This window comes from Metopolophium dirhodum, chromosome 1, assembly GCF_019925205.1.
Source record: "Metopolophium dirhodum isolate CAU chromosome 1, ASM1992520v1, whole genome shotgun sequence".
NCBI classification, from domain to species: domain Eukaryota; kingdom Metazoa; phylum Arthropoda; class Insecta; order Hemiptera; family Aphididae; genus Metopolophium; species Metopolophium dirhodum.
Window position 1 is genome coordinate 52,852,644 of NC_083560.1, and position 16,743 is coordinate 52,869,386.

General features: G+C 25.5%; 1 protein-coding gene across 2 annotated transcripts; it reads left to right on the top strand.

Annotated features, from left to right (window-relative positions):
- The first annotated feature begins 4,044 nt into the window (after window positions 1-4,044).
- On the top strand, window positions 4,045-13,971 carry LOC132935989 (ornithine aminotransferase, mitochondrial-like). Of its 2 annotated transcripts, none has more exons than XM_061002637.1 (7): window positions 4,045-4,200; window positions 10,655-10,860; window positions 10,999-11,223; window positions 11,380-11,603; window positions 12,470-12,721; window positions 12,799-13,054; window positions 13,613-13,971. In XM_061002637.1, the coding sequence occupies exons 2-7, from the start codon at window positions 10,680-10,682 to the stop codon at window positions 13,783-13,785; spliced, it is 1,311 nt and encodes a 436-aa protein (XP_060858620.1). In that variant the 5' UTR covers window positions 4,045-4,200; window positions 10,655-10,679; the 3' UTR covers window positions 13,786-13,971. The 2 variants fall into 2 exon arrangements, with proteins under 2 accessions (XP_060858620.1, XP_060858619.1); XM_061002636.1 differs by lacking the exon at window positions 4,045-4,200 and adding an exon at window positions 10,059-10,217.
- The last annotated feature ends 2,772 nt before the right edge of the window (window positions 13,972-16,743 follow it).

Consider the following 16,743-nt stretch of genomic DNA (forward strand, 5'->3'; position numbering starts at 1 on the left):
TTGGCTTCTAGACTCTAGTGTCATCGAGAGAAGTAGGTATATCATTCAGATAAAAGTATAAAACCACTAGTAACTAACGGATTATAATACAAGGTGGTGATCGTAAATCATTATTTACATATTACATTTAATTATCATAGAAGCATAATTAGACTTTTCAGATTAAACTAAATATGAATTGCATTGTGAACGCTTTTTAAAAAATTATACGCATAGATATCTATACAACCTTCTTACACTAATGATTATTATAACGAAAATCATTCACTTATTATACGATGAAAAAAAATCATAAAAAAAATATTATTTTAAAACTTGTTGAATTATCAATAATCGATTGGATAAATTATATATTTTAGATATATAGCAAAATAATTGTTAGTCTTTATGTGGAGCTTATTATAAATTGTTATTTATCATCTATGGATTATACATACTAAAACTTAATTGATTTATAATATTTTCAAATTAAAAATAACTTATAAATGATTATTTGGTAATTATAATAATTTTGAAATAATATCAAATGTTATTCACATCGATTAAATTATTTACCTATGTATAATATAATTATAAAACTTTAAAAGATAGTCAATCTTTTTTTTTCAGACATTTATGATTTGTGTATTTTGTAAAATAATCACGGATTTTTCTAACAAAAATTATTTAATATAATAGATTAGCATTTTTGTAAAATATGTTATTGTTACAATTATTAAGTGCTAATATACTATACAAAAATTATAATTAAATAATTATTTAGGGATATTTTTACTTAAACTAATTAACTCTATGGATTTTTGAAAAAAGAATGTTCGTAATATAATTACTTGGAAAAACAATTATTTTAGATTCCGAGCGAAGCGATGAATGTATTGATTCTACAATGATGTGTGTTTTTTTTTTATTTTTTTTTTTATTTTTTTTTTTTATTTTTGTGTCTGTCATCACCTTTTAGGACAGTAAAAGTGCTTGGATTTTCTTCAATAGTAACTTTTCTGATAGGAAAGTGAATCTAGTTGGTACTTTGGGGGGTCAAAAGTAAAAACCTAACCTAACGTGACGTGAAAAACAAAAGAAAAATTGTTACATTTTTCAAAAGAAAGAACCACTGACAAATTACGAAAAAATGCTAAAAATGGGATTTTAATTTCCAACGTTTTGTTTATAGCCATAGAAACGAATAAAAATGAAAAGAAGGAATTTAGTTATTTTGTTGTAATTTATAATATTAAATAAATATACAGGCTATAATAAAATATAATAATAATATAAAATATCCACACCAATGAACCAGGTGTGTGGGGAGCTCAGAATTGTTTCGTTGACAATGATATGATATCATACAATCCATTATACATTGTCCCACTTGTAACCTACTGTACAGCAGAGAAACATATACTTACCCGCTTTTAAGATTCTGAGCGAAGCGATGAATGTATTGATTTTACAATGATGTGTGTTTTTTTTTTATTTTTGTGTCTGTCGTCACCTTTTAGGACAGTAAAAGTGCTTGTATTTTCTTCAATAATAACTTTTCTGATAGGAAAGTGAATCTAGTTGGTACTTTAGGGGGTTAAAAGTAAAAATGAACCAGTAGTTTTCACAAGCGACGTGAAAAACAAAAGAAAAATTAAGGAAAAACGGGAATTTTTACGCAAAATCTGTTTTCGAGAAAATCGATTTTGGTTTTTGGTGTAACTCTAAAACAAATGACCGTAGGGACATGAAATTTTGACTGAATGTTTATATTAGCATTTTCTATACACCATAAAATTTTGAAAATATTTTGACTCTTTTTGAGCTGTTTACGGCCATTGTCAGTTTTCAATTTTTTTAGTTTTTTTTTCTATAAATATCAATAACATTTTATCTGTTGAGTAAAAAAGCTTGAAAATTTAATAGAAGGCTCCTAGGTTATTGTTTCAAAGGCAGATGAAAAAAATTAAAAATCCTTAGTCACAGTTTTTAATTATAAGCATTTAAAGTTCAAATTTTGACAAAATACGGAAAAATCACGAAAAATAGCAAATTATTTTGATGAGAATTCATAAAAATTTTTCTTTTTAAATCTAAGATTTGAAAATGTAATATAAGATTACTCATAAGTTTGTCTACCTTTATCAAAAAAAAAATGTCTAGAAGAAACTTAAATTAAATTTGTATGAGCGTCTGAAATTTATATTTTTACAACATTTGATATTCACTCGATTTCTTGTGTAACAATTTTCTTATTTTATTGTAATTAAAAAACGAATGACTGTAGATACTTGAAAATTTCACTGAATGTTTATATTAGCATTTTCTATACACCATAAAATGTTAAAATATTTTGACTCTTTTTGAGCTGTTTACGGACATTGTCAGTTTTCAATTTTTTTAGTTTTTTTTCTATAAATATCAATAAATTTTCATTGGTTGGGTAAAAAAGCGTGAAAATTTAATATAAGGCTCCTGATATATCGTTCTAATAGCAGTTGAAAAATATTAAAAATACTTAGGCACAATTTTTTTTTATAAGCATTTAAAGTTCAAATTTTGACAACATTTATCAAATTTTTAATTTATTAATTATTTTGTGGTTAGAAATTTATAAATTTTTAACTTTTATGGCTAAGGATTGAAAATTTAAAACAAGGCTCCACGTAAATAGGTTATATATAAATTACTTTATTCACAATAATATCATCAAATATACTTGGTAAAATCATAGGCTGACTGACCGTTTTCGCTCAGAATCGTTTTTCTTATACAATGATATTATATCATTGAATTCAAATTTAACACCATCCATTACAGTGACCCACTTGTAACCTACCGTACAGCAGAGCGACATCCACTTATCCACCTTTTTTTTAATTTAAATATAATAAAATTAATATATTTTAACGTGTGATAAAAATAGTGTATACCCGCTAAAATATTATATTGGCGATGTTTAATATTTTAAATCACCTGTGAAGTTTCACTATAGATAGTATTACACTACCTATTACTAGACAGTGAACGCAACTTTACTTAACTAATTAACGAAATGTTATAATGTTTTAATATTTATTTATTTTTTTAAATTTTCAATATTACTTACTTGTATCATTTTCATAATATGACCATCATATTCAAACTTCATTATTCAAATACTAAGTAAACTATTTCTACATGTTTCTTGTATTTTGTATTTTCACTTAAAGCTAGTAATTATCGTGCTATTCACTAACCACTAATAACAATAATAAAATTGAAAAGTACATAAATATGATATATTTTCTTTTAAATATTCATATAATCGGTCTATACGATTCACTATCAAGTATCAACTTTATATTATATTATTATACATAAACACGATAATATAATTTATAATTCAAATTAATTAAATTTTTAACAGAATATATTAAATTATATTAATTATATTGTCAACCAATATTATTTGATATAATACTATTTTCATAAACGTTGTATTTATAAATACCGGAATAGATAAAATATGTTTTTGTGGATAATTCTCAAAGTACGAACATTTTTATTTCATTTTCATTGATTTTTTAAAATAATGTTAGATTTTATTATATTACTATTATAGTAGTTAAATAGTAAATTGAACTATTTTTTTTAAATAAAGAAAAATGTATATTTGTATATTATGTATATAATTATTTAAGTATTGATGATAGTATCTGAATTAATATTTCAATGTAGGTCAACAAATATGGTGTGTTATCGGTATTGAAACTGAAAATACACAAAGTAATTAGTAGTAATAATTAATATGTAATAGTATCAAAGTTTCAGGCATCACATAATTTCTACCAATGCGTCTAATGAAGGTACCTAAGGTAAAATTCGTTTATTTTCTGTGGGTAGGTAATAAAATAAGGGTTATTGTGTGTTTAATGGCAATTAAAATGTATTGTTGCATATTATGATTTTCTAAACATGTCGAAAATAACATACCTAATGCACGTGTCAAATATTACCTATGTATTATTATCGAAAATAAAGAAGAATTAATATAGTTAGATAAGATAAGCCTAATTATGTGGATCAGTTGCTGTTTGGAATACACTTTTTTAAATTAGTATAAAATCTTAATAATCACTATTAAATGTTTATTATACTATGTCCGTCTGCTAGTCTCGACATACGGTCTTACGAATCGTGTTGGTATAATATACCTATTCAAGTCTTACAAATTTGTATGTAAGTATAAATTTCTCAATTAATTATTTAATTATTATTTTACAACATAGGCGTTTAACGCAACTAATATAATGTAATATTGTATTTTTGTTAGTAGTTTCTTTTTTTAATCATGCCATAAGGTTGTTTTTAAATAGATACCTACTATACATTATACAGTTTTTATTTTAACTAAATCGACATATCAGCCCTTATTGTTGGTCCTAATATTAACAATGAATTGCCAATGACCGTAAAGAAGTTACCGACATTGAATTATTATGAGATTTATTTGTTGTTAAATATTAGCTTTATTGTTAAAATTAAGTAATATATTTAAATTTTATAATACTGCAATATAAATTGTATAAAGTCAAAAATGATAAAAAAAATAATAATTGAATGGTAATATGTTTTACTAGATGTAATGTCATACCTAAGCATGAACTATATTCTTAAGAAATATTTAATGATTTCAAGTCAATTTAACCATAATACACTTACTGGTCACTTAGATGCCTATACTTAATCTGTAATAAAGTTTATAATATGTCATATTTGAAATCTTCGAAATCTTATTTTACAAAATACCTATAAGGATTACCTACTTTAAATCTTTTAGTCATCTCTAAAATAATTATTAAATGAAGTTAGGAATATTTGGTACCTATGTAGAATGTAGATACTAAAGGCAGTTGGATAATACATAGTTCCTAAATAAGTATAATTAATATTAGCTTCAAATACTTACTTACCAAAATATAATAATCAATTATTTTTTTTAAATTCCTGTAAGTATTATTTTAGGTTTTATTTATCGAAATAATATAAAATATAAAAACATCATATATGAACTAAACAATTGTTTTATTACCTATAACTTATCTGAAAAAAAAATAATCGTTAATCATGTGTGTATATTATTTTTTTAATAATATAGTGTACACTAGTGTACAACTACTAATATTATAAATTATAATACACCTTGAATACAAAATTCGTAGAAACAGTAATTGAACTTATTAATTAAAAATAAATTGCATACATTTATCTACTAAAATTTAATTGTATTTTCTTTGATATGGATAATAGTTATTTAAATGATTAATTGATTTTGTTATACAAGAGAAAACAAGATTACTGGTAAGCAATTTTAAACCTATACATAATATTGCCAACCTAAACTACACATAAACTAAAATCGAAACGTATTATACCAATTATATTTCTTAACGTAATTTTTCTGTTTGATAGTAAAACATAATTATGAAATATCATCAATTTCTATTAATAACTAAGTAATATTATCATGGTCTAATGTGATAATCATAGGTTAATTATGAAAAATAAATTTTTGAATGCAATTACAAATGAAAAATAAATAGGTATAATAGGTATGTACTTCATATAAATCACATCTGGGTACAAAAGAGATTTATTTAATTACCAAATAATTTTATATTTAATTTAACTGTTTCATTCTAAGAGCGGCAACCAGTTACCTCACTCAAAACTTGAATTGTAGGTATTTTTTTTTTATTGTAAAAAACTGTCTTGTGAGTAAATATTTTACCTCTTATTATTATTAGCCCAACTGTGTTATTAATTCAGGGCTTACAAACGTTAAATTTGACGAAAAACGATTGCAATTTGTAAACGTAATTATAACGGAAAGTAATAATTAAAAATAATTAAATACCGCAAAACAAAACATAACGATTAACAAAATATATTGTATATCATTAAACAAAACGTAATTCTTAGAATTTCATTGAACGAAAAATAACGCAAAACGAAATAATTTAAAACCCATTTATTTAAAAGTTATATTGGTTTCGTAGGAATATTTTTTCATGCATACGGAAATTAGAATTGATTATATTATATTCCGTATCCGGGCCATTACCTGCTCGCATTAGTTATTATTAATACGTTTAATAGGTACCTATTAATACTATTCTAAATAACGATAAAGCACAAATTGTGTAACGTTTTAATTGTAAATAACATAAAACGGAATTTATTTTTCAAATACAAGGCCTGGTTATAATAAATACAATATCATTAATAGCCGAATATCTGGTCTTCGCTCGTGTGCAGTTATTTTTTGTTGCAAATCCTATAAAGACATAAAGTATATACGCTACATAGACGTGTCTCGGTTTGAGTAGGAATATTCAGTATTAGTGTACCTCAGTTCACGGACAAATCGGCGTCAACGTATATAGCTTTGTTAAATAATTTGACCGAGATGGGCAACCGCAAGTCGCGGATTTGATTTAGTACGTCTTGGTATATTTTTAAACGTGGTATAAACTACTTACTCTCTAATCTTTACATCTCTAAAAACAGTCCCTGATATTTTCGTCAAATTTAATTTAGTAGATTTTGAGTATTTATGCTACACATATATATTTGGTTTAAAGATATAGTTTCTCTATTTGAGGCAATAAGCTTGACAATTTGATGCATGATTGTACCTGCCTGAGTAACCAATGGCAACCATTTATATATAAATAATAATAATAATTTATACTACTACTATTATAATCTGCAACCAATGGCAACCATCTTTTGTAAATGAACAAAAGTTTCCTGCATCATGAATCTCAAGATTTGATGATTTGATCACCTGTTTGATCACCTCTTTATAAGGCGAGTACCGGAAAATCTTTTCTTATTGCACGTCTATAGATCGTTAGAGTAACCAGTATAATTAAATTTCAAATTCGCACGTTTTGTAGTTTACAAAACTAGGATATAGCTATGAATAAGTAAGTGAGTGAGTGGTTTTTTCTTATATATTGTTATATATTATTTTTCTATTATATTATATAGATATAGATTGTTATTATACTTTATTGACAAAAAAATTTAATTTACAAAATAATCTATATATAAATACATTGTGTATAGTATAAAAATGTACATTAAATAAAATAATACATTAATAAATTATAATAGGTACTTTAAATTATAGGCTAAGCCAGCCATCCTTCTCACTATTTTGTAATGTAGACTGTAGATTCTGAGTTTATCTCATTAAGCTTCACCCCAACGTGTACACATAGTAAATCTAAGTAGACACAGGATTCTTAATACAATCATAGTCGACATTAGATCGAATGTTCATAATATCGAATTTATGGAGGACAATATTAAAACTATGCCTGCGTTTTCGTAAGGTAATTAAATAATTATGTACATAATTTTTAAAATGCATAATATAACTCGTTGTAAAATAAATGTATGAAAAAGAAACTCTTTTCTAGGACACCGGTTATAAATCATTATCCCCTAAAAATTCTATAGTATGTAAAATCTCTTTGATATTAGCTACAAACAACTTGTAGTTATAATCTGGTACGTGTATAAAATACAGAGATAACACATACGGGTGTAACGTCCTCTTAAGTAAACCTACTTTACCCAATACCTACTTACCTAGTAGGTAACTAAAGTTGTAATGAATAAATTAAGTTTTAACCGTTTTAAGAGGACACCACACCCGTTTTGGTTTTCTCCATCTTACAGACGTACAACATTGCAAATTGTACGTTCACAACAATACATTTTACTCCGTAATTTCTAAAATTATAGTGAAATTACCTCTTATGGAATTTAAAGGTAAGATTAATAATAAAGGGTATCTCATACGCTTTTTATTTTAATTTTAATTTTAAAGCGAGTTATATGAGTATTTTGAGATGTACAAATAGTTTAAAATTTTAAAATACTTATAACTTGCTTTAAACATAAATATAATAAAAAACCTATAAGACGCCCTATAGATAATAATATTATAAGTAGCTTTAAATTTTAAAAGAGGTCATTTAACTATAATTTTAGAAATTACAGAATAAAATGTATTATTCCTAACGTAAAATTTGCCAGTTTTTACGTTTGTAAGACGGAGACAACACATGAAGATGTGGTGTCCTCTTCATCATTGTAGGTACACGAAAAATGATTTTGAGTTGAGATGGTGTAACATTCTCGTCTATTTCTTAGTCTTAAGGACTATATAGATTAAAATGTATTTATATAATGTTATTATTACCTAGTTATTCTATTATTTTTATTTATATATTAGTTATACACTATACCTACGGTAGTAAGGTTAAGTTAAATTTTCAAACGCTTATAGGAAAAAAAAAAGTGCCTATGATATTTTGAAATATTATTATAATAACATATTCTTTTGAAGAATTTTGTATTACATTTGAAGCTTTTGAATTGAGTAACAACGATTTTATCAACATAAATCGAATAAAAAACTAAAAAAGTATGCAATTTTAAAGTTTTAAGTGAAAAATATACTCTAAATATTTGAAACTGTATTTTGTTTATAAAATGCAAGTAAAGTATTTTTATTGAAAATGTCAGTAAGTATACACTAGTATCTACAATTATTTATTATGAATGATTAAAGCTAAAATACAAAATCAATTTTGTTGATAATTGGTGTTGCGTAACAAATAATATTTAATATTATTATGAATAAAATATGATGAGAAAAATTGTTAAATAATAATAAATGATTTCTTGAATAATATCAGAATGTAACTTTTGAATGAAAATGTTTAAAAAAATATTAGTTCCCTAGATTGAAAATGTAATTATTAATGTGTACCTATATTTATTAATATCGTATAATATGCATATCTCAATCAATCAAATTATTCCTATTAATTAATTAACATAAAATATTTCATTAGACAGTTTTATTGTTCTTATTTGTAACAGATTGAATAAAAACTTTATTAATATCAAAAAAAAAATAAAAAAATTGGCAGTTTTCATAAATGTTTTATTGTCGTGTTATTATGAGTTAATGATTTTTTTCACACTTGCATATTAAGTATAGTAGGTATATTTGAAACATTTGGTGGTTTATCCTTTTATCGTAATATTACATAGGGACCGTTACCTAATCATAATGATTTCGTCTAACAAACAACAATATTAATGTTATCATTGTTATTGACCTTTCAAATTAGCTACCGTACAGCAAGGCTGGGCATTAACGAGTTAAAAAGTTAAAGTTAATTTAATTTTAACTTTTTAACTTAACTAGTTACTTTTGGCTTTCCATTAACTTAACTGTTAACTTACTAAATTTCTTTTTTAATTAACGTGAAATTAACGAGTTAATTTTTCATTTTAAGAAGTAATTTAAGTTAATTTATTTTGTTTTCATGTCAAAAAATATTCACCGTGAATTTTTTAAAGTTAAAAATTGATATCATTCGAATCTAACTTATATGAAAATACTGTATGAAGTATTAACACTATATCCTATAATTTAGTTTTGAGTTGGAAAAAAATTAAGTACGCTAGCGTTGTGTAAACAAATTAACTTTTTTTAATTAACTTAATAAATAGTTAACAAAAAGTGTGTATTAACTTTTAACTTAACTGAGTTAACCTATAGTTAAATTAACTTTTAACTATCAACTTTTTATTATTGATGCATATTGACTTAACTTAACTGAGTTAAAAAAAATCATTAACTTGCCCAGCCTTGCTGTACAGACGTAAGAAATCGAAAAGGAATTGATTCTTTTCATGCACACGTCATAGTATGCTTGACATAAAGTGGTTCGAAATATAATCGCGTAGTGTTGTTAGTGTCAATAATAGTTAATCCGTAAAATAATAACTATCGCATTTAAAATTATGTCATTATGATAATAATAAGATATTATGTAGCTACTTCATATATGGATCAATAGATTAATCGTGCCATCGTTCGACGTTTGGTAATCATTATATTAAGTCCCCCTACTGTGCAGAGTTCCCGGACTGTAAAGACTAAACATCGAACTCGTATCGACGAAAAGGTCAATTAATGGCACTTATATTAATTATTTGTCGTATCACTGAATAAGGATCGTTAAACATAATTATTACACCATTCGAAGATTATTTGACACCGTGCAGTTGAGTTATAGTCACTATTAGTAATACTTCACTGGACGACTTCGGTTGCGCACAACATTTCAGTTGGCACCGACAACACAGACTTGGCAATTATTGTTAAGTGTATTTTTATTTTTTTTCACTGAAACGAAATCATTTTTATTTTATACACTTTATTGGTTTTTTTTTTAAATTTATATGGAAATCTAAATGCATAACATGTTCACTTCTGTTCAGCAAAGTTTTCCAGACACGATTTTTATTTAAACTTAACAATAACTATTGTTTTAGTAATAATACGATTAACAATTATTATTTACATCATTTTCTACTGATCACTCATCCTGTTCGTTATATTAATAATGTTTTATCATTTTAGATTTAAAACAGCGTTATTATGTTTAATTTTTAGTTTGACTTATAAAAGTCAATGTTTTACATTTCATAAACTTACTGACTCATAAATATTTATTAATTTGTTAATTTATTGTAATTAAAATGTAAGTAGGAAGGTATTATAATAGTATTAACGCGTACCATTATTATTTTTTAGATATGATCTTTGACATCAAAACACAATGTCAGGCCTACAAAATCGTAGTTCTCAGTTACTCAAGTACACAAGACTTTTCAATAATGGCAGTGTCACACGGTTAACTTCAAGTACTGCTAAATCATCTGCTGAAGTGATTCAACGAGAGAAAAAAGTGTCTGCGAACAATTATGATCCTAGCCCCGTGGTCATCTCCAGAGGAGAAGGTTATTATTTAATCGTATTGTTGAATAAAAAAAATTCCAATCGAGATTTAAATTTCAAAATAACTAACATTTTTTTTTTAATGTATATTCTAAACATAAACATAATAAATCATTGTTCTAATTTTTAAACAATTTCAGGGATTTTTATGTGGGATGTTGAAGGAAAAAAATATTACGACTTTGTTGGAGGATTTGCCACCCTTAATCAGGGTCACTGTCATCCAAAAATTATTAAGGCTATGACAGATCAATTAAACAAACTTCATCACACGTCAAGAGCTATATTTCACGATTCACTGTATGAACTTAATGAGTTCTTGACTAAACAGTTTGATTATGAAAAAGTTTTGAACATGAATACTGGTAAAATACATTTATTTTGATATACATTTTGTAAAATGTAAATATTATATTTTAATAGAACATTTTACTACTGAAATAGTTAAATTGATATTGATTATCAAGTACCTATATTATACACTTTTGATTATTCAACTAATTGTTTTATATTATCTTAAGGTGTCGAGGGAGGAGAGTCTAGTGTCAAAATTGCCAGAAAATGGGGATATAGAGTGAAAAAAATTCCACAAAATCAAGCACAAGTTGTATTTGCCCATGGTAATTTTTGGGGAAGAACAATCGCTGCCATTTCTGCATCCACAGATCCAACTTCCTTCGATGAATTTGGACCTCATGTTCCTGGTTATCAAATAGTGCCTTATGATGATTTAGGAAAATTAGAGGTGAATATGAAACAAAATTAATTATTAGATAATAATGTTGTATTTTTCTATGATATGAAGATTTCGATAATTTTATTTAAAGAAACCCGAAATATTATTTACTTTTTATTATTTTCATTGGCTCAATTTATAAAAACATATCTTACGAAATCTAAACGTTTTTAAATTATTTATTTTATATATTTTCTCAGTATTTTTTTAAAATTTTTTAGTTATGAATATATTATACTAAAAGTAAAGACATAACTATAATAAAAATTGAGTTAATAACTCTAATAGTTGTGACTGACAAAATTATTAATATATAAAATATTTGGCTGATTTACTGATTTATTTTAATATTTTTATTTTCAAATTTGAATGTCTGTATTTTTTATTTGATTTTACCTTTAAGAGGATGTCAGTTGGTTTTCTCTCTCTGGATTCAACATATACAAATTGCATTCACGCAAAATTATTTATTTTTTTCAGAAATCTTTGAGTAAAGTTATCCATTATAAAAATTATAGAGGGTATGACATATCGTTTTGTCTAAATATTGTCTCGATACAATTTAATAACCATTTTATTTTTTTAAGTTGAATACAAAGTCAAATAAAACTAAAACCGATACGTCAAACCTTCAAAAATGTTTTCATAAAAAGAAAACGATTTTACGTGAATGCATTTTATCTATGTTACAATGTTACCACATGGGTCTGAGAGAGAAAACAAATATGGCACAAACATAATCGTAATCAGTATTTTTCCAAAGCATTTCAATTTTATATTTTTTAATACTGCTATTGATACCATACAGTGTTAATCATATTAGCTAGTGACCGATATGGTTTATCTCACGATTTGAATTTTGAATTTTCTTATAGCAAGCATTGAGAAACCCAAACGTGTGTGCATTCATGGTGGAACCGTTACAAGGCGAAGCAGGAGCAGTGGTACCTACTCTAGGCTACTTGAAAGGAGTTCGTGAGCTTTGCACAAAATACAACGTCCTTTGGATCGATGATGAAGTACAAGCTGGACTGGGTAGAACCGGAAAAATGTTAGCAGTCGATTATGAAAATGTTAAACCGGATCTGTTGATCCTAGGTAAAGCACTGTCCGGTGGAGTGTACCCGGTGAGTACAATTTAAAAAACATTAGGTCATACCTGTTAACGAATGTCTAAATAAAATCAAATCGATTCGCATAATAGATTTCTGCGGTATTGGGTAACAGTGAAATAATGGATGTTCTTACTCCTGGTACTCACGGGTCGACATATGGTGGAAATGCGTTAGCATGTAAGGTCGCACTGGCTTCACTAGACGTAATCATAAGCGAAGGTTTAGTAGAAAACGCATTCAAGATGGGTGAGATCTTCAGGTCAGAGCTCACTGCCCGTTTGAACAAAGACAAAGTTGTTCAAGTCAGAGGAAGAGGTTTGCTGAATGCTATCGTATTAAACACAGGTATGTTTTCATTAAATACATATTTTGAAAAACATGATAATACCTAAATATGAACCAAAAAATCTACTTGATTCGTGTATTAAGTTGGCATAAAATTTTTATTTATTATTGCTATAAAATCTCTATATAAATATATTTATTTATTTCAAGTGGATAATATTTCATTCTATTTGCGTATATATAATGGGCCTATATAATATTGTTTAGGTATTATATACGTATAATGACATATGATTATACACGTATGTTTGACGTGCACAATGTAACTAATTAACTATTTTAATGCACTTTACGCATGCTGTAATAATTATGTTTAAACTAAAAAATCTTATAATTGTATCATTCATTGTTTATTACTTATACCTACCTATAATAGTCAATAATTATATATAAGCTCAAAATATAGTTTAGCACACTAAATTCTCTATCAATACACGGGTATCATGTTGAGCTCTAATTAATCAATATAAATTATAAATTACAGTTATTTTACAGACTAAAATTTCTCGTTAAGAGATTAAACATACAATAATGTTTTAATTTGTGTTAAATTTACAGAAGGCGTATCCAATGTCTACAAACTAAACAATGAACTGAAATCCAATGGAATGATTTCCAAGCCTATTGGGTCAGGTGCATTGAGATTCTCGCCACCATTAATAATTACAGAAGCACAATTACGTGAAGGAATTGACATAATTGTAAACACTATAAATGATTTTAAAAACTAAAATCATTATCAGTATAAAAATTGTTTATGTATAAAACAAAAATCATATACTTTTCATAAATTAATTCGTTCACCACATTTAAAAAATATTACAATTAATACTGTTTTATAAGTTATAATATGAGAACTGATGGGTTGTAATTCATACATATTTTATCAATACCATTAAACGCATTATTATATAATATACCTACGTTTTGTTGTATGTTACTTTTTTTAGCAACAATTTGCCTACCTTTATTATACTTACTAACTGTATGATATAAAATATTATAATTTAATTTTTACAAATCAGTGTTTGTTAAAAATAATTTTATTTTAAAATTCAAAAATTGATATTTTGTAAATATTATCAGTATCTAGCAGGAACTGGAACCGAACCTAAAAGAACAGTTTTTAGAACCGGAACCTTTGGAATATTAAGAACCAGAACCGGAACCGAAACCTTTATTTTAATAAATATAGTACCAGAACCGAACCAGGAATTTTAAAACTAAATAGTTTCTTTTGGGTTCAAAAATAAAATAATTTTATTTGTCATAATTTAATGGTATTACTGTTTTGTGTAAAAAACTATGTATGATCATATGAGTTTTCTAATATTTCTCATGCTATTAATTAAACCCACATTTCGGATAGGTATTTAAAATCATTATACACTTTTCGGTACCTAAATTATCTGGAACCGGTACCGAAATTATTTGGAACTAATACCTTTATTTTTTTTATTAAAAAACCAAAACCTAATCGGAACAGTTATTTTATTTTTGGAAAACCAGTACTGGACCCGATACCGATAAATTCAAAAGGTTCTAGTCACTGGTACCTAGAAACAATATCTGGCTATACTTAATACAAAATTAAAAGTTACATTTTTACAGAACTGAAACATTACTTAAAAGAATAATATTGTTATATTATTTGATTAAAATATAAAATAAAAAATAAAAATGAGATGTACTATTCATTGACAGACAATAATATAATATTACTAAGTGCATTTAGTACAAGCACTAAGTACAAGTCCATATTTTGGGTTGCCTACCAATAAGTTATAAAGAGTCATTTTAGATTGCCTATTTTTGAGTTTTAACTTATTAGAAAGTATTATTGTATTAGATATTCCTCGTGAGTTTATGTTTGATTGAAACATTTTAAATTGTACCTATATTATTTATTGACAGTAAGCTACAAATAACTCGAGGTACGCATATAAAAAATATGGTAACTGAAAATGTTCCAACGAAATTCTCATTAAAAAAAGGTAACGAATAGATAATTGAAATGTTCACCAAATGTTTATATAAGTAATATCTATACATGCAAAAATATTCACAGTATCTATTTTGAGCTTAATAGACACATTTCGTTTTGATACAAATGTCTCAAACATTCAAATCTATAATATTTTAAAATGTCATAAAATGATCCTCATTATAATTTTTAATTACTGGTATAAATATTAAAAATGTGGGCAAGATGGTGTCGCACTGCTGTACAGTAGGTTACATGTAGATTGTAGGCCCACTGTAATGATGTAGTTAAATTTGAATTCAAAGATATAATATCATTATATACGAAAAACGATTCTGAGTGAAGACAGTCAGTCAGCACATGATATTACTATAAGTATATTTGATTATATTATTGTGAAGAAAGTAATTTATTTACCTATTTACGTGGAACCTTGTTTTACATTTTCAATATTTGGCTCTAAAAGTTGAACATTTTATAAATGTTTAACCAAAATCATTTTTAATTTTAAAACTTGATCAATTTTGTCAAAATTCAAACTTTAAATGCTTATAAAAAAAAATGCGTGAAAATGTTTTTTTTAACATTTTTTAACTGTTATTGTAACAATATATCAGGAGCCGTTTATTCAATTTTCACAATTTTTGTCCCAACAAATTGATAATGAAATTGATAATGCCCGTAAACAACTCAAAATGAGTCAAAATATTTTTAAAATTTTATCAAGTTTGGGAATTGATAAAATAAACATATGATGTATAAATGTCAAGTATCTACAGTTGTGTGTTTTTGAATTACAACAAAATAAGAAAATAGCTTCATAAGAAATCGAGTAAATAATATCCAATGTTGTAAAAATTTAAACTTCAAACACTCATAAAAATATTATTCATTTTTACGGCCATAGTCACTTTGTTTTTAGCCGGCAGGCGTATGGAGCGACTACTTAATAAACATAACGCCTGTGGCCAGGCCAATGCGTGACAATTATTTTATGAACCGTTAATTGAATAATATGTAATACTATACAAAATACATTTATAATAAATGAAATTAAGATGGCCAGCATCTAATAGGTAATTACATTAATATATAAATCACTTTAAAATAATTTAACAATAATATTTAGATGTGTAAAAAAAGCTATTGAATCATATTATACAAAACAAATTAAAGGTATATAAAAGTGTTAAATCAAAAGTTTAATTTTTTTTGAAAAATTTCATGTAAACATGAAAAGTTTCAACAAGTCAGTGAAAATATGAAATTTTACATCTCTGCTGTATATATAGAAGGTATATAAAATAAATTGCCGCTGTTTGTAAAATGTATCTTATCGGTTTTGTCGCAGATAGTATAATGTAAAATTGTATTTTGTCGCAGTTTATATATTATCAACTTTTAGAAAAAGGTTAATTTTGCCACAGTTTACCATATTCTCCATTATTTTTAAGTTCAAATTAGTACGAAATTACTTATTAAAATTTAAAACCTAGAATAACTATTTTAGTTATTTTGTTGTAATTTAAAATTATTATTTTGGGCAAAATAAAACTTTTAGAGTATACTATTATGTTTTATATATAATGACATTTTTAAATTACTGTTACTGTTTTAATGCCTAATAGTAAAATAAATTACTTTAATTACAATAATATCATTAAACTATATACTTAGTTATATTAGGTATAGGCTGACAGACCAT